This window comes from Mytilus californianus, unplaced genomic scaffold, assembly GCF_021869535.1.
Source record: "Mytilus californianus isolate M0D057914Y unplaced genomic scaffold, xbMytCali1.0.p SCAF_14, whole genome shotgun sequence".
Classification (NCBI taxonomy): domain Eukaryota; kingdom Metazoa; phylum Mollusca; class Bivalvia; order Mytilida; family Mytilidae; genus Mytilus; species Mytilus californianus.
The window spans coordinates 4,999,307-5,027,147 of record NW_026262626.1 but is presented as its reverse complement, the minus strand read 5'-3'; the positions used below and the strand labels follow the sequence as shown (position 1 = coordinate 5,027,147).

General features: G+C 46.4%; 1 protein-coding gene across 1 annotated transcript; it reads right to left on the bottom strand.

The window, feature by feature from the left end:
- Nucleotides 1–1,552: 1,552 nt before the first annotated feature.
- LOC127724873 (serine-rich adhesin for platelets-like) lies at nucleotides 1,553–27,841 on the bottom strand. Its single transcript, XM_052231878.1, has 12 exons — nucleotides 27,475–27,841; nucleotides 25,933–27,420; nucleotides 24,343–25,878; nucleotides 24,052–24,291; nucleotides 22,624–23,739; nucleotides 16,378–22,590; nucleotides 14,797–15,966; nucleotides 14,158–14,397; nucleotides 12,727–13,338; nucleotides 11,171–11,200; nucleotides 6,125–8,844; nucleotides 1,553–5,863 (listed from the first exon to the last, which is right to left on the bottom strand). Exons 1-12 carry the CDS (start codon nucleotides 27,839–27,841, stop codon nucleotides 1,553–1,555), a joined length of 20,043 nt encoding a protein of 6,680 aa, XP_052087838.1.

Here is a 27,841-nt window from a genome sequence, read left to right as displayed (position 1 = left end):
AGCTTTCTAATATGTGCGTACATGCATACTCATGTGTACATTCTTTGCGAATTATTTTGATGCTATTAAAAAATCGCCACAAAAAAGACCTTACCTGTTGTTCCGTCAGCTATCGTCGTTGAACCTATAAAATAAGTTTTTTTGTGTTAGTTTAAACAAGCATGAATCCATATTGAAGTGCGAATTTGTAAAAAATACGTATACGGCAAATGGTGTGTAAGAATAACCCTTCCATCGGGTTCCTGTCCGGAATCACATTTTGACAATAAGTCTCGGAAGAAACAATAATTATTTCTTGTTACTTTTTGCGGGTAATCGTAGCCAGTGCCTTCAAAGTTCTCTTTCTTTGTATTATTAGTTCAATTTAATCTTTTAACTGTTACACATTTGCATGAAAAATAAATTACATATCACTATCTTAAAGATAAATTTGAAAAAAGATATGGAGAGCATTGCAATTCGGATTTTAAACTCACAGGAGAGCAAACAGACATATATATCGGATCAGGTTTTTTTTCAAATTGTTCACCGGAAATATTACGTTTGTACAAATTTCACAAATTATATTAGTTTATCAACTTTCAACTAACAAGTTCAGTCTTTAGTTTTCTATGTTGTGTTTTGTGTACTGTTGTTTGTCTTTTCGTCGTTTTTCATTTTTTACAATGACATTGTCAGCTGTTTTCGACTTATGAGTCAGAATATTCCTTTGGTATCTTTCGCCTTATACCATATCACTTTTTACTAAAGTCAATACCTAAAGATGAAATAACATAGACAGAAAACCCCAATCTTTGAATAAGCCCGATGTAGAGAACGCTTATAACAATATTGATTTAAATGCAAAAAAAACATTATTTAGATTGCCTAACAAAGAACTTGGAATTCACAGCCAATTTGGACATCCCACTTCTACAATAACATCATTCACGAACGAGAAGATGTTTCAAATTACAAATCCGTGTTTCACGCCTTTGGTCTTAATATCTAACATCCAAAATAGGAAAAGAAAAAGCAGGGAACACTGGAAAGTTTAAAAATCAAAAGCTGTAAATAGATGCCTGAGGTAGTTAGCACACCGACATAGTTTAACAAACATGAGATTCACTGACAATATACTAGTATCTCTCTTTGAATTATCCAAAACCGAAACAGTATCTTTTGAGTGTATTGTATAGATAGTCCAACAGCAACGGTACCGACCCTGTGATATAGTTAACACAGCATACGATGATTATTGTTCACACAACACGTGACTCTGGAATAACCTTCATCATGTACGCTTGAGACAAAAAGTTTAGAGCTGCTAAAAATATAAACCACTGGACAGCATCAAAATCAAAAGGGACTAATGAAAACAACCATTTAAAATCAACGTTGTCTGAGGGAGATGACCTTTAGCCTTTATCAGAATTACTCTATCAACGACAATATATAGTATTTGAGTCATTGCAATACTTAAGTCTAACATATAAAATAGCGAACAACTAAGCTTGACAAATTTCAATTCTGTTTTGGCAATTAAACAAATATGAGTATCCATATTTATCTATCATTTAGTACGACAGACGGTTGTACCTTTGGTGCTAGAAGATGCGACGGTTGCGATAGTCGTTGTCTCAGCCGTGGTACCGTTTGTCGGAATGACAGTTGTACCTGTGGTGCCGGTCACTGGTAAAGTTGTGGTGGATGTGACAGTTCTTTTGTCAGCAGTAGTACCAGTTGAACCTTCTGTGCTGGTCATTGGCGAGGTGGAAGTTGCAACGGTACCTGTCGTTGTCTCAGCTGGCGTGCCAGTAGTTTGAGAAACAGTTGTACCTTCGGTGCTTGACATGGTTATGCCAGTAGGCTGAGATACGGCTGAACCTTCTGTGCTAGTCACTGGCGAGGTGTTAGTTGCGATTGTGCCTGTGATTGTCTCAGCTGTTGTTCCAGTAGTCTGAGAGACAGTTCTACCTTCGGTGCTTGATACTGTTGTGACAGTAGTCTGAGAGATAGTTGTACCTTCCGTGATTGTCACTGGCGAGGTGGTAGTTCCCATTGTGCCAGTTGTTGTCTCAGCTGTAGTGCCAGTAGTTTGTGAGTCAATTGTATCTTCGGTGCTTGATACCGTTGTGCCAGTAGTCTGAGACACGGTTGTACCTTCGGTGCTGGTCACTGACGAGACGGTTGTTCCGACTGTGCCTGTTGTTGTCTCAGCCTTAGTTCCAGTAGTCTGTGAGGCAGTTGTACCTTCGGTGCCTAATACTGTTGTGCCAGTAGTCTGAGAAACGGTTTTATCTACTGTGCTGGTCATTGGTGATGCGGTAGTTACGACTATGCCTGTTGTTGTCTCAGCTGTAGTGTCAGTTGTTTGAGACACAGTTGTACCATCGGTGCTTGACACTGTTGTAAGAGTAGTTTGCGATACGGTTGAAGCTTCGGTGTTAGTCACTGGCGAGGTTGCTGTTGCAATTGTGCGACTCGTTGTTTCATCTCTTGTTCCAGTAGTTTGAGACACAGTTGAACCATCGGTGCTTGATCCTGTTGTACTAGTCGTTTGAGAGACACCTGTACCGTCGGTGATTGATACTGTTGTGCCAATAGTTTGAGAGACAGTTGTACCTTCGGTGCTTGTCACTTGCAATGTGGTAGTTGCGATTGTGCCAGTTGTTGTCTCAGCTGTAGTGCCAGTAGTCTGTGAGACAGTTGTACCTTCGGTGCTAGTCACTGATGAAGTGGTGGCGGCAGTGGCAGTCGTTGTTTCAGAGGTATTGCCTGTTGACTCAGAGACAGTTGTACTTTTGGTGCTAGTCACTGGCAAAGTTGTTACTTCCGTGACAGATGTTGTCTCAATGGTAATGCGAGCAGTTTGAGGGACGGTTGTACCTTCGGTGCTAGTCACTGTTGAAGTGGTGGCGTCAGTGACAGTGGTTGTTTCAGCGGTAGTGTCAGTAGTTCGAGAGACGGTTGTACCATCGGTGCTAGTCACTGGTGAAATGGTGGCGGCAGTGACAGTGGTTGTTTCAGCGGTAGTGTCGGTAGTTCGAGAGACGATTGTACCATCGGTGCTTCTCACTGGTGAAGTGATGCCGTCCGTGACAGTTGTCTCATTTGTTGTGCCGGTTGTTTGAGAGACGGTTGTACCATCGGTTGTTGTCTCGGGTGAAGTTTTGGCGACAGTGGCAGTTGTTCTTTTAGCGGTAGTGCCGGTTGTTTGAGACACAGTTGTACCATCGGTGTTTGACACTGTTGTACCAGTAGTTTGCGATACGGTTGAAGCTTGGGTGCTAGTCACTGGCGAGGTTGCTGTTGCAGTTGTGCCAGTCGTTGTCTCATCTGTTGTTCCAGTAGTTTGAGACACAGTTGTACCGTCGGTGCTTGATCCTGTTGTGCTAGTCGTTTGAGAGACACTTGTACTCTCGGTGCTGGGCACTTGCGAGGTGGTAGTTGCAAGTGTGCCTGTTGATGTCTCAGCTGTAGTGCCCGTAGATTGAGAAACAGTTGTACCTTCGGTGCTTGATACTGTTGTGCCAATAGTCTGAGAGACAGTTGTACCTTCGTTGCTTGTCACTGGCAATTTGGTAGTTGCGATTGTGCCAGTCGTTGTCTCAGCTGTAGTGCCAGTAGTCTGTGAGACAGTTGTACCGTCGGTGCTAGTCACTGATGAAGTGGTGGCGGCAGTGGCAGTCGTTGTTTCAGAGGTATTGCCTGTTGGCTCAGAGACAGTTGTACTTTTGGTGCTAGTCACTGGCAAAGTTGTTACTTCGGTGATAGATGTTGTCTCCATGGTAGTGCCAGCAGTTTGAGGGACGGTTGTACCTTCGGTGCTAGTCACTGATGAAGTTGTGGCGGCAGTGACAGTGGTTGTTTCAGCGGTAATGTCGGTAGTTCGAGAGACGGTTGTACCATCGGTGCTAGTCACTGGTGAAATGGTGGCGGCAGTGACAGTCGTTGACTCAGCGGTAGAGCCGGTAGTTTGAGAGACGGTTGTACCTTCGGTGCTTCTCACTGGCGAAGTGGTGCCGTCCGGGACAGTTGTCTCATTTGTTGTGCTGGTTGTTTGAGAGACGGTTGTACCATCGGTTGTTGTCACGGGTGAAGTTTTGGCGACAGTGACAGTTGTACTTTCAGCGGTAGTGCCGGTTGTTTGAGACACAGTTGTACCATCGGTGCCTGACACTGTTGTACCAGTAGTTTGCGATACGGTTGAAGCTTGGGTGCTAGTCACTGGCGAGGTTGCTGTTGCAGTTGTGCCAGTCGTTGTCTCATCTGTTCTTCCAGTAGTTTGAGACACAGTTGTACCTTCGGTGCTTGATCCTGTTGTGCTAGTCGTTTGAGAGACACTTGTTCTTTCGGTGCTGGTCACTTGCAAGGTGGTAGTTGCAAGTGTGCCTGTTGATGTCTCAGCTGTAGTGCCCGTAGATTGAGAAACAGTTGTACCTTCGGTGCTTGATACTGTTGTGCCAATAGTCTGAGAGACAGTTGTACCTTCGTTGCTTGTCACTGGCAATTTGGTAGTTGCGATTGTGCCAGTCGTTGTCTCAGCTGTAGTGCCAGTAGTCTGTGAGACAGTTGTACCGTCGGTGCTAGTCACTGATGAAGTGGTGGCGGCAGTGGCAGTCGTTTCAGAGGTATTGCCTGTTGGCTCAGAGACAGTTGTACGTTTGGTGCTAGTCACTGGCAAAGTTGTTACTTCGGTGACAGATGTTGTCTCCATGGTAGTGCCAGCAGTTTGAGGGACGGTTGTACCTTCGGTGCTAATCACTGGTGAAGTTATGGCGGCAGTGACAGTGGTTGTTTCAGCGGTAGTGTCGGTAGTTCGAGAGACGGTTGTACCATCGGTGCTAGTCACTGGTGAAATGGTGGCGGCAGTGACAGTCGTTGACTCAGCGGTAACGCCGGTAGTTTGAGAGACTGTTGTACCTTCGGTGCTTCTCACTGGTGAAGTGGTGCCGTCCGCGACAGTTGTCTCATTTGTAGTGCCGGTTGTTTGAGAGACGGTTGTACCATCGGTTGTTGTCACGGGTGAAGTTTTGGCGACAGTGACAGTTGTTCTTTCCGCGGTAGTGCCGGTTGTTTGAGACACAGTTGTACCATCGGTGCTTGACACTTTTGTACCAGTAGTTTGCGATACGGTTGAAGTTTCGGTGCTAGTCACTGGCGAGGTTGCTGTTGCAGTTGTGCCAGTCGTTGTCTCATCTGTTGTTCCAGTAGTTTGAGACACAGTTGTACCGTCGGTGCTTGATCCTGTTGTGCTAGTCGTTTGAGAGACAGTTGTACTTTCGGTGCTGGGCACTTGCGAGGAGGTAGTTCCAAGTGTGCCTGTTGATGTCTCAGCTGTAGTACCCCTAGATTGAGAAACAGTTGTACCTTCGGTGCTTGATACTGTTGTGCCAATAGTCTGAGAGACAGTTGTACCTTCGGTGCTTCTCACTGGTAATGTAATAGTTGCGATTGTGCCAGTCGTTGTCTCAGGTGTTTTTCTACTAGTCTGTGAGACAGTTGTACCGTCGGTCCTAGTCACTGGTGAAGAGGTGGCGGCAGTGACAGTTGTACCGTCGGTGCTTGCCACTGGCGAGGTGGTTGTTGCGACTGTGCCAGTCGTTGTCTCAGCTGTATAGACAGTAGTCTGAGAGGCAGTTGTATCATTGGTGCTCGTCACTGGCGAGGTGGTAGTTGCGACTGTGCCAGTAGTTATCTCAGTTATAGTGCCAGTACTTGTCTCAGTTATAGTGCCAGTAGTCTGTGAGACAGTTGTACCTTCGGTGCCTGATACTGTTGTGCCTGTAGTTTGAGACAAGATTGAACCGTCGGTGCTGGTCACTGGCGAGGTGGTAGCTTCGACTGTGCCTGTTGTTGTCTGAGCTGAAGTACCAGTTGTCTGTGAAACAGTTGTACCTTCGGTGCTTGACACTGTTGTTCTAGTAGTCTGAGAGACGGTTGAACCTTCGGTGCTGGTCAATGGTGATGTAGTAGTTGTGATTGTGCCAGTCGTTGTCTCAGCTGTAGTGCCAGTAGTCTGAGAGACAGTTGTACCTTCGATGCTCGTCACTGGCAAGGTGGTAGTTGCGACTGTGCCAGTCGTTGTCTCAGCTGTATTGACAGTAGTCTGAGAGACAGTTGTACCATTGGTGCTTGTCACTGGCGAGGTGGTAGTTGCGACTGTGCCAGTAGTTGTCTCAGTTATAGTGCCAGTAGTCTGTGAAACAGTTGTACCTTCGGTGCCCGATACTGTTGTGCCTGTACTCTGAGATACGGTTGAACCGTCGGTGCTGGTCACTGGCGAGGTGGTAGCTTCGACTGTGCCTGTTGTTGTCTGAGCTGAAATGCCAGTAGTCTGTAAAACAGTTGTACCTTCGGTGCTTGACACTGTTGTTCTAGTAATCTGAGAGACGGTTGAACCTTCGGTGCTGGTCAATGGCGATGTAATAGTTGCGATTGTGCCAGTCGTTGTCTCAGGTGTTTTTCTACTAGTCTGTGAGACAGTTGTACCTTCGGTCCTAGTCACTGGTGAAGAGGTGGCGGCAGTGACAGTTGTACCGTCGGTGCTTGCCACTGGCGAGGTGGTTGTTGCGACTGTGCCAGTCGTTGTCTCAGCTGTATTGACAGTAGTTTGAGAGACAGTTGTATCATTGGTGGTCGTCACTGGCGAGGTGGTAGTTGCGACTGTGCCAGTAGTTGTCTCAGTTATAGTGCCAGTAGTCTGTGAGACAGTTGTACCTTCGGTGCCTGATACTGTTGTGCCTGTATTCTGAGACACGGTTGAACCGTCAGTGCTGGTCACTGGCGAGGTGGTAGCTTCGACTGTGCCTGTTGTTGTCTGAGCTGATGTGCCAGTTGTCTGTGAAACAGTTGTACCTTCGGTGCTAGTCACTGGTGAAGAGGTGGCGGCAGTGACAGTTGTTGTTTCAGCGTTAATGCCGGTAGTTTGAGAGACGAGTGTACCTTCAGTACTAGTCACTGGTGAAGTTGTGGTGGCAGTGACAGTCGTTGTTACAGCGGTATTGTCGGCAGTTTTAGAGACGGTTGTACCATCGGTGCTGGTCACTGGTGAAGTGGTGGCAGCAGTGACATTCGTTGTTTCAGCAGAAGTGCCGGTAGTTTGAGAGACGGTTGTACCTTCGGTACTTGTCACTGGTGAAGTTGTGTTGTCCGTGACAGTTGTTGTCAAAGTTGTTGAGCCGGTTGTTTGAGCGATGGTTGTACCATCAGTGGTAGTCACTGGTGACGTTTTGGCGACAGTGACAGTCGTTGTTTCATCGGTAGTACCAGTAATTTGAGAGACCGTTGTACCTTTGATGCTAGTCACTGGTGAATTGGTGGCGGCAGTGACAGTTGTTGTTTCAGTGGTAGTGCCGGTTGTTTGAGAGACGGTTGTTCCTTCGGTGCTAGTCACTGGAGAATTGGTGGCGACAGGGACAGTCGTTGTGTCAGCGGTAGTAACGGTTGTTTGAGAAACAGATGTGCCTTTGCTGCTACTCCCTGGTGAATTTGTGGCGGCAGTGATATTCGTTGTTTCAGAGATAGATCCGGTTGTCTCAGAGACATTTTTATCTTTAGTACTAGTCTCTGGTGAAGTTGTGGCGGCAGTGATATTTGTTGTTTCAGAAGTAGAGCCGGTTGTCTCAGAGACATTTGTACCTTTGGTACTAGTCTCTGGCGAAGTTGTGGCGAGAATGACAGTCGTTGTTGAAGCGGCAGTACTGGTAGTTTGAGAAACGATTGTACCTTCGGTGTTAGTCACTGGTGAAGTGGTGGCGGCAGTGACCGTTGTTGTTTCAGTGTTAGATCCGGTAGTTTGAGAGACGATTGTACCTTCAGTGCTAGTCACTGGTAAAGTTGAGGCGACAGTGACAGTCGTTGTTACAGCGGTATTGCCGGTAGTTTGCGAAACGGTTGTACCTTCGGTTCTGGTCACTGGTGAAATGGTGGCAGCAGTGACAGTTGTTGTTTCAGCGGTAGTTCCGGTTGTTTGAGAGACGGTTGTTCCTTCGGTGCTAGTCACTGGTGAAGTGGTGGCGACAGGGACAGTCGTTGTGTCAGCGGTAGTACCGGTTGTTTGAGAGATAGTTGTGCCTTCGCTGCTACTCCCTGGTGAAGTTGTGGCGGCAGTGACATTTGTTGTTTCAGAGGTAGGGCCGGTTGTCTCAGAGACAGTTGTACTTTTGGTGATAGTCTCTGGCGAAGTTGTGGCGACAATGACAGTCGTTTTTTCAGCGGCAGTGCTGGTAGTTTGAGAGACGATTGTACCTTCGGTGTTAGTCACTGGTGAAGTGGTGGCGGCAGTTACAGTTGTTGTTTTAGCGGTAGTGTCGGGTGTCTGAGAGACGGTTGTACTTTCTGTATTTGTCACAGGCGAGGTTGAGGCAGCTGTGACAGATGTTCTGTCAGCAGTTGTTCCAGTTGTCTGCGTAATATTTGTGCCTTCGCTGCTAGTCACTGGTGAAGTTGTGGCGGTAGTGACAGTCGTTGTTTCAGCGGTAGTGTCGATAGTTTGAGAGACGGTTATACCTTTGTTGCTAGTCACCGGTGAATTGTTGGCGGCAGTGACAGTTGTTGTTTCAGCGGAAGTGTTGGGTGTACCTTCGGTATAAGTCACAGACGAGGTTGTGGCAGCTGTGACAGATGTTGTGTCAGGGGTAGTTTTGGTTGTCTGCGGTATAGTTGTGCCCACGCTGCTAGTCGTCTGAGAAGTTGTTGCGGTAGTGACAATTGCTGTTTTAGTGGTAGTGCCTGTCCACTCAGAGACAGTTGTATCTTTGTTGCTAGTCACTGGCGATGTTGTGGCGTCATTGACAGTTTCAGCTGGGGTGCTTGTATTTTGAGAGACGGTTGTACCTTCGGTGACAGTTGTTGTCTCAGCTATATTCATAATTAAATGTGACATTGATTAAATGATCATTTCTGAATATTGATTACCACTACTGAAGCTGAATGTTTTAAGTTTAGAAAAGTATATGGAAAAAAGTCAAGCCGAGTCAAAGATACCTCTATGTTCAGGACTCCAGAGTTGCGCCTACATAAGACTTATCAGTGGTGTTCAGGCTTGGGGTAATGTAAATGTACTCATTAATCAGCCGTTATACGTTACAATTTTTCAAGTAATCATAGTAATCATTAATCAGACTAAAATCTGATGACATGTTATTTAATCTAATCAATTACTTTCAAAGTACCTTGTAATCCTGATACGTTCTGATTGAAATTAAAAAAAATCTCAAATTGTGTTTATGGTCAATATAACGTGTCTTAAAAGAACATTTTTATTCTTCATATGTTATAAATATATAACTTGTTAAAACAGTTTTGTTTACTTTAAGCATGTTGAGATATTACGAAATATGGATATAAATGTAGTTTGATACCAACAAAATGTTCTTTTAATATTTTTTGCCCCACCTACGATAGTAGAGATTCATTGTGTTTTTCGGTCTGTGCGTCCGTTCGTTCGTCCGCTAGTCTGTCCCGCTTCAGGTAAAGGTTTTTGGTCAAAGTAGTTTTTGATGAAGTTTAAGTCCAATCAACTTGAAACTTAGTACACATGTTTCCTATGATATGATCTTTCTAATTCTAATGCAAAATTAGAGTTTTTACCCCAATTTCACGGTCCACTGAACATAGACAATGATAGTGCGATAATGATCCGTGTACTATGGACACATTCTTGTTTAACCTTCATTCATTAACATCATTCAAATGGATTATTTTGAAATTCTTTGTAATCAAATGTAATCAGAGTTACTTTCCAATGTAATCATTAATTTAATTAGTTACTTTGTGAAATTGTGTAATCTTTAATTTAATTTAATTGTACATTGACAAAGTAATTGTAATGTAACCAATAACATTGAAAGTAATCAGAATTTTAATTAAAGGACTCAGACTCTAAAAGACATCAATTGCATGCTTCATTATTGTTTTAACTGGTTTTGAACAGTTAAATGCCCTCTGAAAATAAAGGTTTGCCTAAACAATGCCCTGTCTAAAATTGAGAAGTTTTATAAGGAAGTATTTTTGGCTGTGTTCCTTGATAAAATTCCATCCATAGTACCTTTTATTGATCGTAAAATGACATCAAAAGGTGGCCAAAATACTGTCAAAGCAATATGGGCGGTTGAAAAACGATAACAAACATAAGCCAGTGGACTTTATACTGTAAACGTGGATATATTTTTTAGAGGGAGTTATTTTCTATATTTTTGTCATGCGTAAAATGCCGAAAATATATCCAGCGCGCGAATACCTTGTAAGAAGCATCAATATTGAAATGAGGGACGAAATTATGATTATTTAAGAATAGCTTTAGTTGCTTGTTCCTGAATCTTAATTGTCATTATGAAAATATATATTCTTAATGTATGTTGATTTCATTTCATTATATATACATATTTGTTTTTATTAATTTTGTTTCGATGCGCAAGGTTTATCCCGCGCGAAAATTGTATGCCTTGAAATCGTGGAAATAACATAATTCTTGCATGAAGATATATAACTAGTATCACACTGCACGGATTGTGATACGAAAAATGCATTAATTTGATTGGCTTATCCAGCATCATTAGACTATATTACGACATTTCCATTTGCTATTTGTTTGGTCTTTGATGCCTTTAAAAGGTTAAGATGATGAATATTTCGTCCATGACAACGGACATTTGTGAATTCTTTATTAACATACAAACCACTCACACATTTCATCTGAAAATCTTCTTTTTGTTAATTTTTATTACATTCTGAAGTGTACAAAAAGATTTAAATGTCTGATGTTTAATTTTGACGCCGGAACAGGATATATGACGTTATACTGGTATGCGCAAAAGACTAGCCAAAGATTTGCGGATTCTTTTATTGAACACATGAGAGTGTTGACCATACGAGCAATATGTTTAAAAACCCGTGAGAATTGAATATGGCTTGATATCAACTCTCGTAGTTTAATTTAAATAGACTAATAATTTATTATTAAATTGAAATAGAATAACTCGGGTTGATATAAATCGATATCCAATTCTAACTCAGTTTGATACCTATACTTATACAATTGACCCTTTCATTTTCGAGCGATATTGCACTTCTGTTATATCGGGAAATGTAAGCTTTCTAGTATGTGCGTACATGCATGCTCATGTGTATATTCTTTGCGAATTATTTTGATGTTATTAAAAAATCGACACAAAAAAGACCTTACCTGTTGTTCCGTCAGCTATCGTCGTTGAACCTATAAAAATCAGTTTTTCGTGTTAGTTTAAACAAGCATGAATCCATATTGAAGTGCAAATTCGTAAAAAATACGTATACGGCAAATGGTGTATAAGAATAACCCTACCATCGGGTTCCTGTCCAGAATCACATTTTAACAATTAGTCTCGGAAAAAACAATAATTATTTCTTGTTACTTTTTGCGGGTAATCGTAGCCAGTGCCTTCAAAGTTCTCTTTCTTTGTATTACTAGTTCAATTTAATCTCTCAACTGTTACACATTTGCATGAAAAATAAATTACATATCACTATCTTAAAGATAAATTTGAAAAAACATATGGAGAGCATTGCAATTCGGATTTTAAACTCACAGGAGAGCAAACAGACATATATATCGGATCAGGTTTTTTTTCAAACTGTTCACCGGAAATATTACGTTTGTACAAATTTCACAAATTATATTAGTTTATCAACTTTCAACTAACAAGTTCAGTCTTTTTTTTTTTCTTTGTTGTGTTTTGTGTACTGTTGTTTGTCTTTTCGTCGTTTTTCATTTTTTGCAATGACATTGTCAGCTGTTTTCGACTTATGAGTTAGAATATTCCTTTGGTATCTTTCGCCTTATACCATATCACTTTTTACTAAAGTCAATACCTAAAGATGAAATAACATAGACAGAAAAAACAATCTTTGAAGAAGCCCGATGTAGCGAACGCTTATTACAATATTGATTTAAATGCAAAAAACCATTATTTAGATTGCCTAACAAAGAACTTGGAATTCACAGCCAATTTGGACATCCCACTTCTACAATAACATCATTCACGAACGAGAAGATGTTTCAAATTACAAATCCGTCTTTCACGCCTTTGGTCTTAATATCTAACATCCAAAATAGGAAAAGAAAAAGCAGGGATCACTGGAAAGTTTAAAAATCAAAAGCTTTAAACAGAACAACCAAACCAAGCAAAAAAAAAAAAAAAACAAACGAAAAGAAAGTGAAAATTGGAGAATTTAAAAATAAAAAGCTGTAAATAGATGCCTGAGGTAGTTAGCACACCGATAATAGTTTAACAAACATGAGATTCACTGACAATATACTAGTATCTCTCTTTGAATTATCCAAAACCGAAACAGTATCTTTTGAGTGTATTGTATAGATAGTCCAACAGCAACGGTACCGACCCTGTGATATAGTTAACACAGCATACGATGGTTATTGTTCACACAACACGTGACTCTGGAATAACCTTCATTATGTACGCTTGAGACAAAAAGTTTAGAGCTGCTAAAAATATAAACCACTGGACAGCATCAAAATCAAAAGGGACTAATGAAAACAACCATTTAAAATCAACGTTGTCTGAGGGAGATGACCTTTAGCCTTTATCAGAATTACTAAATCAACGACAATATATAGTATTTGAGTCATTGCAATACTTAAGTCTAACATATAAAATAGCGAACAACTAAGCTTGACAAATTTCAATTCTGTTTTGGCAATTAAACAAATATGAGTATCCATATTTATCTATCATTTAGTACGACAGACGGTTGTACCTTTAGTGCTAGAAGATGCGACGGTTGCGATAGTCGTTGTTTCAGCCGTGGTACCGTTTGTCGGAATGACAGTTGTGTCGGTCACTGGTAAAGTTGTGGTGGATGTGACAGTTGTTTTGTCAGCAGTAGTACCAGTTGAATCTTCTGTGCTGGTCATTGGCGAGGTGGTAGTTGCAACTGTACCTGTCGTTGTCTCAACTGGCGTGCCAGTAGTTTGAGAAACAGTTGTACCTTCGGTGCTTGACATGGTTATGCCAGTAGGCTGAGACACGGCTGAACCTTCTGTGCTAGTCACTGGCGAGGTGGTAGTTGCGATTGTGCCGGTGATTGTCTCAGCTGTTGTTCCAGTAGTCTGAGAGACAGTTCTACCTTTGGTGCTTGATACTGTTGTGACAGTAGTCTGAGAGATAGTTGTACCTTCGGTGATTGTCACTGGCGAGGTGGTAGTTCCCATTGTGCCAGTTGTTGTCTCAGCTGTAGTGCCAGTAGTCTGTGAGTCAATTGTATCTTCGGTGCTTGATACCGTCGTGCCAGCAGTCTGAGACACGGTTGTACCTTCGGTGCTGGTCACTGACGAGACGGTTGTTCCGACTGTGCCTGTTGTTGTCTCAGCCTTAGTTCCAGTAGTCTGTGAGGCAGTTGTACCTTCGGTGCCTAATACTGTTGTGCCAGTAGTCTGAGAAACGGTTTTATCTACTGTGCTAGTCATTGGTGATGCGGTAGTTACGACTATGCCTGTTGTTGTCTCAGCTGTAGTGTCAGTTGTTTGAGACACAGTTGTACCATCGGTGCTTGACACTGTTGTACCAGTAGTTTGCGATACGGTTGAAGCTTCGGTGCTAGTCACTGGCGAGGTTGCTGTTGCAATTGTGCGACTCGTTGTTTCATCTGTTGTTCCAGTAGTTTGAGACACATTTGTACCATCGGTGCTTGATCCTGCTGTGCTGGTCGTTTGAGAGACAGCTGTACCGTCGGTGCTTGATCCTGTTGTGCTAGTCGTTTGAGAGACAGTTGTACCTTCGGTGCTTGATACTGTTGTGCCAATAGTCTGAGAGACAGTTGTACCTTCGGTGCTTGTCACTGGCAATGTGGTAGTTGCGATTGTGCCAGTCGTTGTCTCAGCTTTAGTGCCAGTAGTCTGTGAGACAGTTGTACCTTCGGTGCTAGTCACTGATGAAGTGGTGGCGGCAATGGCAGTCGTTGTTTCAGAGGTATTGCCTGTTGACTCAGAGACAGTTGTACTTTTGGTGCTAGTCACTGGCAAAGTTGTTACTTCCGTGACAGATGTTGTCTCAATGGTAGTGCTGGCAGTTTGAGGGACGGTTGTACCTTCGGTACTAATCATTGGTGAAGTGGTGGCGGCAGTGACAGTGGTTGTTTCAGCTGTAGTGCCAGTAGATTGAGAAACAGTTGTACCTTCGGTGCTTGATACTGTTGTGCCAATAGTCTGAGAGACAGTTGTACCTTCGGTGCTTGTCACTGGTAATGTAGTAGTTGCGATTGTGCCAGTCGTTGTCTTAGCTGTAGTACCAGTAGTCTGTGAGACAGTTGTACCTCCGGTGCTAGTCACTGGTGAAGTGGTGGCGGCAGTGACAGTTGTTCTTTCAGCGGTAGTGCCAGTTGTTTGAGACACAGTTGTACCATCGGTACTTGACACTGTTGTACCAGAAGTTTTCGATACGATTGAAGCTTCGGTGCTAGTCACTGGTGAGGTTGCTGATGCAATTGTGCCAGTCGTTGTCTCATCTGTTGGTCCAGTAGTTTGAGACACAGTTGTGCTGTCGGTGCTTGATTCTGTTGTGCTAGTCGTTTGAGAGACACTTGTACTTTCGGTGCTGGGCACTGTCGAGGTGGCAGTTGCAACTGTGCCTGTTGTTGTCTCAGCTGTAGTGCCAGTAGATTGAGAAACAGTTGTACCTTCGGTGCTTGATACTGTTGTGCCAATAGTCTGAGAGACAGTTGTACCTTCGGTGCTTGTCACTGGTAATGTGGTAGTTGCGATTGTGCCAGTCGTTGTCTCAGCTGTAGTACCAGTAGTCTGTGAGACAGTTGTACCTTCGGTGCTAGTCACTGGTGAAGTGGTGGCGCCAGTGACAGTGGTTCTTTCAGCGGTAGTGTCGGTAGTTCGAGAGACGGATGTACCATCGGTGCTAGTCACTGGTGAAATGGTGGTGGCAGAGACAGTCGTTGTCTCAGCGGTAACGCCGGTAGTTTGAGAGACGGTTGTACCTTCAGTGCTTATCACTGGTGAAGTGGTGCCGTCCGTGACAGTTGTCTCATTTGTTGTGCCGGTTGTTTGATAGACTACTGATGAAGTGGTGACGGCAGTGGAAGTCGTTGTTTCAGAGGTATTGCCTGTTGACTCAGAGACAGTTGTACTTTTGGTGCTAGTCACTGGCAAAGCTGTTACTTCCGTGACAGATGTTGTCTCAATGGTAGTGCCAGCAGTTTGAGGGACGGTTGTACCTTCGGTGCTAGTCACTGGTGAAGAGGTGGCGTCAGTGACAGTGGTTGTTTCAGCGGTAGTGTCGGTAGTTCGAGAGACGGTTGTATCATCGGTGCTGGTCACTGGCGAAATGGTGGCGACAGAGAAAGTCGTTGTCTCAGCGGTAGCGCCGGTAGTTTGAGAGACGGTTGTACCTTCGGTGCTTCTCACTGGTGAAGTGGTGCCGTCCGTGACAGTTGTCTCATTTGTTCTGCCGGTTGTTTGAGAGACGGTTGTTCCCCCGGTTGTTGTCACGGGTGAAGTTTTGGCGACAGTGAAAGTTGTTCTTTCAGCGGTAGTGTCGGTTGTTTGAGACACAGTTGTACCATCGGTGCTTGACACTGTTGTACCAGTAGTTTTCGATACGGTTGGACCTTCGGTGCTAGTCACTGGCGAGGTTGCTGTTGCAATTGTGCCAGTCGTTGTCTCATCTGTTGTTCCAGTAGTTTGAGACACAGTTGTTCTGTCGGTGCTTGATCCTGTTGTGCTAGTCGTTTGAGAGACAGTTGTACCTACGGTACTGGGCACTGTCGAGAAGGTAGTTGCAACTGTGCCTGTTGTTGTCTCAGCTGTAGTGCCAGTAGATTGAGAAACAGTTGTACCTTCGGTGCTTGATACTGTTGTGCCAATAGTCTGAGAGACAGTTGTACCTTCGGTGCTTGTCACTGGTAATGTGGTAGTTGCGATTGTGCCAGTCGTTGTCTCAGCTGTAGTACCAGTAGTCTGTGAGACAGTTGTACCTTCGGTGCTATTCACTGGTGAAGTGGTGGCGCCAGTGACAGTGGTTCTTTCAGCGGTAGTGTCGGTAGTTCGAGAGACGGTTGTACCATCGGTGCTAGTCACTGGTGAAATGGTGGTGGCAGAGACAGTCGTTGTCTCAGCGGTAACGCCGGTAGTTTGAGAGACGGTTGTACCTTCAGTGCTTATCACTGGTGAAGTGGTGCCGTCCGTGACAGTTGTCTCATTTGTTGTGCCGGTTGTTTGATAGACTACTGATGAAGTGGTGACGGCAGTGGAAGTCGTTGTTTCAGAGGTATTGCCTGTTGACTCAGAGACAGTTGTACTTTTGGTGCTAGTCACTGGCAAAGCTGTTACTTCCGTGACAGATGTTGTCTCAATGGTAGTGCCAGCAGTTTGAGGGACGGTTGTACCTTCGGTGCTAGTCACTGGTGAAGAGGTGGCGTCAGTGACAGTGGTTGTTTCAGCGGTAGTGTCGGTAGTTCGAGAGACGGTTGTATCATCGGTGCTGGTCACTGGCGAAATGGTGGCGACAGAGAAAGTCGTTGTCTCAGCGGTAGCGCCGGTAGTTTGAGAGAAGGTTGTACCTTCGGTGCTTCTCACTGGTGAAGTGGTGCCGTCCGTGACAGTTGTCTCATTTGTTCTGCCGGTTGTTTGAGAGACGGTTGTTCCCCCGGTTGTTGTCACGGGTGAAGTTTTGGCGACAGTGAAAGTTGTTCTTTCAGCGGTAGTGTCGGTTGTTTGAGACACAGTTGTACCATCGGTGCTTGACACTGTTGTACCAGTAGTTTTCGATACGGTTGGACCTTCGGTGCTAGTCACTGGCGAGGTTGCTGTTGCAATTGTGCCAGTCGTTGTCTCATCTGTTGTTCCAGTAGTTTGAGACACAGTTGTTCTGTCGGTGCTTGATCCTGTTGTGCTAGTCGTTTGAGAGACAGTTGTACCTACGGTACTGGGCACTGTCGAGAAGGTAGTTGCAACTGTGCCTGTTGTTGTCTCAGCTGTAGTGCCAGTAGATTGAGAAACAGTTGTACCTTCGGTGCTTGATACTGTTGTGCCAATAGTCTGAGAGACAGTTGTACCTTCGGTGTTTGTCACTGGTAATGTGGTAGTTGCGATTGTGCCAGTCGTTGTCTCAGCTGTAGTACCAGTAGTCTGTGAGACAGTTGTACCTTCGGTGCTAGTCACTGGTGAAGTGGTGGCGGCAGTGACAGTGGTTGTTTCAGTGGTAGTGTCGGTAGTTCGAGAGACGGTTGTACCATCGGTGCTAGTCACTGCTGAAATTGTGGTGGCAGAGACAGTCGTTGTCTCAGCGGTAGCGCCGGTAGTTTGAGAGACGGTTGTACCTTCGGTGCTTCTCACTGGTGAAGTGGTGCCGTCCGTGACAGTTGTCCTATTTGTTGTGCCGGTTGTTTGGGAGACGGTTGTACCATCGGTTGTTGTCAAGGGTGAAGTTTTGGCGACAGTGACAGTTGTTCTTTCAGCGGTAGTGTCGGTTGTTTGAGACACAGTTGTACCATCGGTACTTGACACTGTTGTACCAGAAGTTTTCGATACGGTTGAAGCTTCGGTGCTAGTCACTGGTGAGGTTGCTGATGCAATTGTGCCAGTCGTTGTCTCATCTGTTGGTCCAGTAGTTTGAGACACAGTTGTACTGTCGGTGCTTGATTCTGTTGTGCTAGTCGTTTGAGAGACACTTGTACTTTCGGTGCTGGGCACTGTCGAGGTGGCAGTTGCAACTGTGCCTGTTGTTGTCTCAGCTGTAGTGCCAGTAGATTGAGAAACAGTTGTACCTTCGGTGCTTGATACTGTTGTGCCAATAGTCTGAGAGACAGTTGTACCTTCGGTGCTTGTCACTGGTAATGTGGTAGTTGCGATTGTGCCAGTCGTTGTCTCAGCTGTAGTACCAGTAGTCTGTGAGACAGTTGTACCTTCGGTGCTAGTCACTGGTGAAGTGGTGGCGCCAGTGACAGTGGTTGTTTCAGCGGTAGTGTCGGTAGTTCGAGAGACGGTTGTACCATCGGTGCTAGTCACTGGTGAAATGGTGGTGGCAGAGACAGTCGTTGTCTCAGCGGTAGCGCCGGTAGTTTGAGAGACGGTTGTACCTTCAGTGCTTATCACTGGTGAAGTGGTGCCGTCCGTGACAGTTGTCTCATTTGTTGTGCCGGTTGTTTGATAGACTACTGATGAAGTGGTGACGGCAGTGGAAGTCGTTGTTTCAGAGGTATTGCCTGTTGACTCAGAGACAGTTGTACTTTTGGTGCTAGTCACTAGCAAAGCTGTTACTTCCGTGACAGATGTTGTCTCAATGGTAGTGCCAGCAGTTTGAGGGACGGTTGTACCTTCGGTGTTAGTCACTGGTGAAGAGGTGGTGTCAGTGACAGTGGTTGTTTCAGCGGTAGTGTCGGTAGTTCGAGAGACGGTTGTATCATCGGTGCTGGTCACTGGCGAAATGGTGGCGACAGAGACAGTCGTTGTCTCAGCGGTAGCGCCGGTAGTTTGAGAGACGGTTGTACCTTCGGTGCTTCTCACTGGTGAAGTGGTGCTGTCCGTGACAGTTGTCTCATTTCTTGTGCCGGTTGTTTGAGAGACGGTTGTTCCCCCGGTTGTTGTCACGGGTGAAGTTTTGGCGACAGTGGAAGTTGTTCTTTCAGCGGTAGTGTCGGTTGTTTGAGACACAGTTGTACCATCGGTGCTTGACACTGTTGTACCAGTAGTTTTCGATACGGTTGAAGCTTCGGTGCTAGTCACTGGCGAGGTTGCTGTTGCAATTGTGCCAGTCGTTGTCTCATCTGTTGTTCCAGTAGTTTGAGACTCAGTTGTTCTGTCGGTGCTTGATTCTGTTGTGCTAGTCGTTTGAGAGACAATTGTACCTACGGTGCTGGGCACTGTCGAGGTGGTAGTTGCAACTGTGCCTGTGGTTGTGTCAGCTTTAGTGCCAGTAGATTGAGAAACAGTTGTACCTTCGGTGCTTGATACTGTTGTGCCAATAGTCTGAGAGACAGTTGTACCTTCGGTGTTTGTCACTGGTAATGTGGTAGTTGCGATTGTGCCAGTCGTTGTCTCAGCTGTAGTACCAGTAGTCTGTGAGACAGTTGTACCTTCGGTGCTAGTCACTGGTGAAGTGGTGGCGGTAGTGACAGTGGTTGTTTCAGCGGTAGTGTCGGTAGTTCGAGAGACGGTTGTACCATCGGTGCTAGTCACTGGTGAAATTGTGGTGGCAGAGACAGTCGTTGTCTCAGCGGTAGCGCCGGTAGTTTGAGAGACGGTTGTACCTTCGGTGCTTCTGACTGGTGTAGTGGTGCCGTCCGTGACAGTTGTCCCATTTGTTGTGCCGGTTGTTTGGGAGACGGTTGTACCATCGGTTGTTGTCAAGGGTGAAGTTTTGGCGACAGTGACAGTTGTTCTTTCAGCGGTAGTGCCAGTTGTTTGAGACACAGTTGTACCATCGGTGCTTGACACTGTTGTACCAGTAGTTTGCGATACGGTTGAAGCTTCGGTGCTAGTCACTGGCAAGGTTGCTGTTGCAATTGTGCCAGTCGTCGTCTCATCTGTTGTTCCAGTTGTTTGAGACACAGTTGTACCGTCGGTGCTTGATCCTGTTGTGCTAGTCGTTTGAGAGACAGCTGTACCTTTGGTGCTGGGCACTGTCGAGGTGGTAGTTGCAACTGTGCCTGTTGTTGTCTCAGCTGTAGTGCTAGTAGATTGAGAAACAGTTGTACCTCCGGTGCTTGATACTGTTTTGCCAATAGTCTGAGAGACAGTTGTACCTTCGGTGCTTGTCACTGACAATGTGGTAGTTGCGATTGTGCCAGGCGTTGTCTCAGCTGTAGTGACAGTTGTCTGTGAGACAGTAGTACCTTCGGTGCTAGTCACTGGTGAAGTGGTGGTGGCAGTGGCAGTCGTTGTTTCAGAGGTACTGCCTGTTGACTCAGAGACAGTTGTACTTTCGGTGCTAGTCACTGGCAAAGCTGTTACTTCCGTGACAGATGATGTCTCAATGGTAGTGCCAGCAGTTTGAGGGACGGTTGTACCTTCGGTGCTAGTCACTGGTGAAGTGTTGGCGTCAGTGACAGTGGTTGTTTCAGCGGTAGGGTCGGTAGTTCGAGAGACGGTTGTATGATCGGTGCTAGTCACTGGTGAAATGGTGGCGGCAGAGACAGTCGTTGTCTCAGCGGTAGCGCCGGTAGTTTGAGAGACGGTTGTACCTTCGGTGCTTCTCACTGGTGAAGTGGTGCCGTCCGTGACAGTTGTCTCATTTGTTGTGCCGGTTGTTTGAGAGACGGTTGTACCCCCGGTTGTTGTTACGGGTGAAGTTTTGGCGACAGTGACAGTTGTTCTTTCAGCGGTAGTGTCGGTTGTTTGAGACACAGTTGTACCATCGGTACTTGACACTGTTGTACCAGAAGTTTTCGATACGGTTGTACCTTCGGTCCTAGTCAATGGCAAGGTTGCTGTTGCAATTGTGCCAGTCGTCGTCTCATCTGTTGTTCCAGTTGTTTGAGACACAGTTGTACCGTCGGTGCTTGATCCTGTTGTGCTAGTCGTTTGAGAGACAGCTGTACCTTTGGTGCTGGGCACTGTCGAGGTGGTAGTTGCAACTGTGCCTGTTGTTGTCTCAGCTGTAGTGCTAGTAGATTGAGAAACAGTTGTACCTCCGGTGCTTGATACTGTTTTGCCAATAGTCTGAGAGACAGTTGTACCTTCGGTGCTTGTCACTGGTAATGTGGTAGTTGCGGTTGTGCCAGTCGTTGTCTCAGCTGTAGTACCAGTAGTCTGTGAGACAGTAGTACCTTCGGTGCTAGTCACTGGTGAAGTGGTGGTGGCAGTGGCAGTCGTTGTTTCAGAGGTACTGCCTGTTGACTCAGAGACAGTTGTACTTTCGGTGCTAGTCACTGGCAAAGCTGTTACTTCCGTGACAGATGATGTCTCAATGGTAGTGCCAGCAGTTTGAGGGACGGTTGTACCTTCGGTGCTAGTCACTGGTGAAGTGTTGGCGTCAGTGACAGTGGTTGTTTCAGCGGTAGGGTCGGTAGTTCGAGAGACGGTTGTATGATCGGTGCTAGTCACTGGTGAAATGGTGGCGGCAGAGACAATCGTTGTCTCAGCGGTAGCGCCGGTAGTTTGAGAGACGGTTGTACCTTCGGTGCTTCTCACTGGTGAAGTGGTGCCGTCCGTGACAGTTGTCTCATTTGTTGTGCCGGTTGTTTGAGAGACGGTTGTACCCCCGGTTGTTGTTACGGGTGAAGTTTTGGCGACAGTAACAGTTGTTCTTTCAGCGGTAGTGTCGGTTGTTTGAGACACAGTTGTACCATCGGTACTTGACACTGTTGTACCAGTAGTTTGCGATACGGTTGAAGCTTCGGTGCTAGTCACTGGCAAGGTTGCTGTTGCAATTTTGCCAGTCGTCGTCTCATCTGTTGTTCCAGTTGTTTGAGACACAGTTGTACCGTCGGTGCTTGATCCTGTTGTGCTAGTCGTTTGAGAGACAGCTGTACCTTTGGTGCTGGGCACTGTCGAGGTGGTAGTTGCAACTGTGCCTGTTGTTGTCTCAGCTGTAGTGCTAGTAGATTGAGAAACAGTTGTACCTCCGGTGCTTGATACTGTTTTGCCAATAGTCTGAGAGACAGTTGTACCTTCGGTGCTTGTCACTGACAATGTGGTAGTTGCGATTGTGCCAGGCGTTGTCTCAGCTGTAGTGACAGTTGTCTGTGAGACAGTAGTACCTTCGGTGCTAGTCACTGGTGAAGTGGTGGTGGCAGTGGCAGTCGTTGTTTCAGAGGTACTGCCTGTTGACTCAGAGACAGTTGTACTTTCGGTGCTAGTCACTGGCAAAGCTGTTACTTCCGTGACAGATGATGTCTCAATGGTAGTGCCAGCAGTTTGAGGGACGGTTGTACCTTCGGTGCTAGTCACTGGTGAAGTGTTGGCGTCAGTGACAGTGGTTGTTTCAGCGGTAGGGTCGGTAGTTCGAGAGACGGTTGTATGATCGGTGCTAGTCACTGGTGAAATTATGGTGGCAGAGATAGTCGTTGTCTCAGCGGTAGCGCCGGTAGTTTGAGAGACGGTTGTACCTTCGGTGCTTCTCACTGGTGAAGTGGTGCCGTCCGTGACAGTTGTCTCATTTGTTGTGCCGGTTGTTTGAGAGACGGTTGTACCCCCGGTTGTTGTTACGGGTGAAGTTTTAGCGACAGTGACAGTTGTTCTTTCAGCGGTAGTGTCGGTTGTTTGAGACACAGTTGTACCATCGGTACTTGACACTGTTGTACCAGAAGTTTTCGATACGGTTGTACCTTCGGTGCTAGTCACTGGTGAGGTTGCTGATGCAACTGTGCCAGTCGTTGTCTCATCTGTTGGTCCAGTAGTTTGAGACACAGTTGTACTGTCGGTGCTTGATTCTGTTGTGCTAGTCGTTTGAGAGACACTTGTACTTTCGGTGCTGGGCACTGTCGAGGTGGCAGTTGCAACTGTGCCTGTTGTTGTCTCAGCTGTAGTGCCAGTAGATTGAAAAACAGTTGTACCTTCGGTGCTTGATACTGTTGTGCCAATAGTCTGAGAGACAGTTGTACCTTCGGTGCTTGTCACTGGTAATGTGGTAGTTGCGGTTGTGCCATTCGTTGTCTCAGCTGTAGTACCAGTAGTCTGTGAGACAGTTGTACCTTCGGTGCTAGTCACTGGTGAAGTGGTGGCGGCAGTGACAGTGGTTGTTTCAGCGGTAGTGTCGGTAGTTCGAGAGACGGTTGTACCATCGGTGCTAGTCACTGGTGAAATGGTGGTGGCAGGGACAGTCGTTGTCTCAGCGGTAGCGCCGGTAGTTTGAGAGACGGTTGTACCTTCGGTGCTTATCACTGGTGAAGTGGTGCCGTCCGTGACAGTTGTCTCATTTGTTGTGCCGGTTGTTTGAGAGACTACTGATGAAGTGGTGGCGGCAGTGGAAGTCGTTGTTTCAGAGGTATTGCCTGTTGACTCAGAGACAGTTGTACTTTTGGTGCTAGTCACTGGCAAAGCTGTTACTTCCGTGACAGATGTTGTCTCAATGGTAGTGCCAGCAGTTTGAGGGACGGTTGTACCTTCGGTGCTAGTCACTGGTGAAGAGGTGGCGTCAGTGACAGTGGTTGTTTCAGTGTTAGTGTCGGTAGTTCGAGAGACGGTTGTATCATCGGTGCTGGTCACTGGCGAAATGGTGGCGACAGAGACAGTCGTTGTCTCAGCGGTAGCGCCGGTAGTTTGAGAGACGGTTGTACCTTCGGTGCTTCTCACTAGTGAAGTGGTGCCGTCCGTGACAGTTGTCTCATTTGTTGTGCCGGTTGTTTGAGAGACGGTTGTACCCCCGGTTGTTGTCACGGGTGAAGTTTTGGCGACAGTGAAAGTTGTTCTTTCAGCGGTAGTGTCGGTTGTTTGAGACACAGTTGTACCATCGGTGCTTGACACTGTTGTACCAGAAGTTTTCGATACGGTTGAAGCTTCGGTGCTAGTCACTGGCGAGGTTGCTGTTGTAATTGTGCCAGTCGTTGTCTCATCTGTTGTTCCAGTAGTTTTAGACACAGTTGTACTGTCGGTGCTTGATTCTGTTGTGCTAGTCGTTTGAGAGACAGTTGTACCTACGGTGCTGGGCACTGTCGAGGTGGTAGTTGCAACTGTGCCTGTTGTTGTCTCAGCTGTAGTGCCAGTAGATTGAGAAACAGTTGTACCTTCGGTGCTTGATACTGTTGTGCCAATAGTCTGAGAGACAGTTGTACCTTCGGTGTTTGTCACTGTTAATGTGGTAGTTGCGATTGTGCCAGTCGTTGTCTCAGCTGTAGTACCAGTAGTCTGTGAGACAGTTGTACCTTCGGTGCTAGTCACTGGTGAAGTGGTGGCGGCAGTGACAGTGGTTGTTTCAGCGGTAGTGTCGGTAGTTCGAGAGACGATTGTACCTTCGATGCTAGTCACTGGTGAAATTATGGTGGCAGAGATAGTCGTTGTCTCAGCGGTAGCGCCGGTAGTTTGAGAGACGGTTGTACCTTCGGTGCTTCTCACTGGTGAAGTGGTGCCGTCCGTGACAGTTGTCTCATTTGTTGTGCCGGTTGTTTGAGAGACGTTTGTACCCCCGGTTGTTGTTACGGGTGAAGTTTTAGCGACAGTGACAGTTGTTCTTTCAGCGGTAGTGTCGGTTGTTCGAGACACAGTTGTACCATCGGTACTTGACACTGTTGTACCAGAAGTTTTCGATACGGTTGTACCTTCGGTGCTAGTCACTGGTGAGGTTGCTGATGCAACTGTGCCAGTCGTTGTCTCATCTGTTGGTCCAGTAGTTTGAGACACAGTTGTACTGTCGGTGGTTGTCACTGTTAATGTGGTAGTTGCGATTGTGCCAGTCGTTGTCTCAGCTGTAGTACCAGTAGTCTGTGAGACAGTTGTATCTTCGGTGCTAGTCACTGGTGAAGTGGTGGCGGCAGTGACAGTGGTTGTTTCAGCGGTAGGGTCGGTAGTTCGAGAGACGGTTATATGATCGGTGCTAGTCACTGGTGAAATGGTGGCGGCAGAGACAGTCGTTGTCTCAGCGGTAGCGCCGGTAGTTTGAGAGACGGTTGTACCTTCGGTGCTTCTCACTGGTGAAGTGGTGCCGTCCGTGACAGTTGTCTCATTTGTTGTGCCGGTTGTTTGAGAGACGGTTGTACCCCCGGTTGTTGTTACGGGTGAAGTTTTGGCGACAGTGACAGTTGTTCTTTCAGCGGTAGTGTCGGTTGTTTGAGACACAGTTGTACCATCGGTACTTGACACTGTTGTACCAGAAGTTTTCGATACGGTTGTACCTTCGGTGCTAGTCACTGGTGAGGTTGCTGATGCAATTGTGCCAGTCGTTGTCTCATCTGTTGGTCCAGTAGGTTGAGACACAGTTGTACTGTCGGTGCTTGATTCTGTTGTGCTAGTCGTTTGAGAGACACTTGTACTTTCGGTGCTGGGCACTGTCGAGGTGGCAGTTGCAACTGTGCCTGTTGTTGTCTCAGCTGTAGTGCCAGTAGATTGAAAAACAGTTGTATCTTCGGTGCTTGATACTGTTGTGCCAATAGTCTGAGAGACAGTTGTACCTTCGGTGCTTGTCACTGGTAATGTGGTAGTTGCGATTGTGCCAGTCGTTGTCTCAGCTGTAGTACCAGTAGTCTGTGAGACAGTTGTACCTTCGGTGCTAGTCACTGGTGAAATGGTGGCGGCAGTGACAGTGGTTGTTTCAGCGGTAGTGTCGGTAGTTCGAGAGACGGTTGTACCATCGGTGCTAGTCACTGGTGAAATGGTGGTGGCAGAGACAGTCGTTGTCTCAGCGGTAGCGCCGGTAGTTTGAGAGACGGTTGTACCTTCGGTGCTTCTCACTGGTGAAGTGGTGCCGTCTGTGACAGTTGTCCCATTTGTTGTGCCGGTTGTTTGGGAGACGGTTGTTCCATCGGTTGTTGTCACGGGTGAAGTTTTGGCGACAGTGACAGTTGTTCTTTCAGCGGTAGTACCGGTGGTTTGAGACACAGTTGTACCATCGGTGATTGACACTGTTGTACCAGTAGTTTGCGATACGGTTGAAGCTTTGGTGCTAGTCACTGGCGAGGTTGCTGTTACAATTGTGCCAGTCGTTGTCTCATCTGTTGTTCCAGGAGTTTGAGACACAGTTGTACCATCGGTGCTTGATCCTGTTGTGCTAGTCGTTTGAGGGACAGTTGTACCTTCGGTGCTGGGCACTGTCGGGGTGGTAGTTGCAACTGTGCCTGTTGTTGTCTCAGCTGTTTTGCCAGTAGTTTGAGAAACAGTTGTACCTTCGGTGCTTGGCACTATTGTGACTGTACTCTGAGAGACGGTAGAACCGTCGGTGCTGGTCACTGGCGAGGTGGTAGTTGCGACTGTGCCAGTGGTTGTCTCAGCTGTTGTTCCAGTAGTCTGTGAGACAGTCGTACTTTCGGTGCTTGATACTGTTGTGCCGGTAGTCTGAGATACGGTTGTACCTTCGGTGCTGGTCACTGGCGAGGTGGAAGTTGTGATTGTGCCTGTCGTTGTCTCAGCTGTTGTTCCTGTAGTCAGTGAGACAGTTGTACCTTGAGTGCTTGATACTGTTGTGTCAGAAGTCTGAGAAACGGTTGTTCCGTCGGTGCTTCTCACTGGTGAAGTGGTGCCGTCTGTGACAGTTGTCCCATTTGTTGTGCCGGTTGTTTGGGAGACGGTTGTTCCATCGGTTGTTGTCACGGGTGAAGTTTTGGCGACAGTGACAGTTGTTCTTTCAGCGGTAGTACCGGTGGTTTGAGACACAGTTGTACCATCGGTGATTGACACTGTTGTACCAGTAGTTTGCGATACGGTTGAAGCTTTGGTGCTAGTCACTGGCGAGGTTGCTGTTACAATTGTGCCAGTCGTTGTCTCATCTGTTGTTCCAGGAGTTTGAGACACAGTTGTACCATCGGTGCTTGATCCTGTTGTGCTAGTCGTTTGAGGGACAGTTGTACCTTCGGTGCTGGGCACTGTCGGGGTGGTAGTTGCAACTGTGCCTGTTGTTGTCTCAGCTGTTTTGCCAGTAGTTTGAGAAACAGTTGTACCTTCGGTGCTTGGCACTATTGTGACTGTACTCTGAGAGACGGTAGAACCGTCGGTGCTGGTCACTGGCGAGGTGGTAGTTGCGACTGTGCCAGTGGTTGTCTCAGCTGTTGTTCCAGTAGACTGTGAGACAGTCGTACTTTCGGTGCTTGATACTGTTGTGCCGGTAGTCTGAGATACGGTTGTACCTTCGGTGCTGGTCACTGGCGAGGTGGAAGTTGTGATTGTGCCTGTCGTTGTCTCAGCTGTTGTTCCTGTAGTCAGTGAGACAGTTGTACCTTGAGTGCTTGATACTGTTGTGTCAGAAGTCTGAGAAACGGTTGTTCCTTCGGTGCTTCTCACTGGTGAAGTGGTGCCGTCTGTGACAGTTGTCCCATTTGTTGTGCCGGTTGTTTGGGAGACGGTTGTTCCATCGGTTGTTGTCACGGGTGAAGTTTTGGCGACAGTGACAGTTGTTCTTTCAGCGGTAGTACCGGTGGTTTGAGACACAGTTGTACCATCGGTGATTGACACTGTTGTACCAGTAGTTTGCGATACGGTTGAAGCTTTGGTGCTAGTCACTGGCAAGGTTGCTGTTACAATTGTGCCAGTCGTTGTCTCATCTGTTGTTCCAGGAGTTTGAGACACAGTTGTACCATCGGTGCTTGATCCTGTTGTGCTAGTCGTTTGAGGGACAGTTGTACCTTCGGTGCTGGGCACTGTCGGGGTGGTAGTTGCAACTGTGCCTGTTGTTGTCTCAGCTGTTGTGCCAGTAGTTTGAGAAACAGTTGTACCTTCGATGCTTGGCACTGTTGTGACTGTACTCTGAGAGACGGTAGAACCGTCGGTGCTGGTCACTGGCGAGGTGGTAGTTGCGACTGTGCCAGTGGTTGTCTCAGCTGTTGTTCCAGTAGTCTGTGAGACAGTCGTACTTTCGGTGCTTGATACTGTTGTGCCGGTAGTCTGAGATACGGTTGTACCTTCGGTGCTGGTCACTGGCGAGGTGGAAGTTGTGATTGTGCCTGTCGTTGTCTCAGCTGTTGTTCCTGTAGTCAGTGAGACAGTTGTACCTTGAGTGCTTGATACTGTTGTGTCAGTAGTCTGAGAAACGGTTGTTCCTTCGGTGCTGGTCACTGGCGAGGTTGTTGTTGCGATTATGCCCGTCGTTTTCTCAGCTGTTGTTCCAGTAGTCTGTGAGACAGTTGTATCTTCGGTGCTAGTCACTGTTGAGGTTGTGGCGGCCGTGACAGTAGTGATTTCAGCTGTAGTGCCGGTTGTGTGAGAGGCCGTTGTACCTTCTGGTGTCGTCTTTTGAGAGGGCGTTGTGTTATAAATATTAGTAGACAT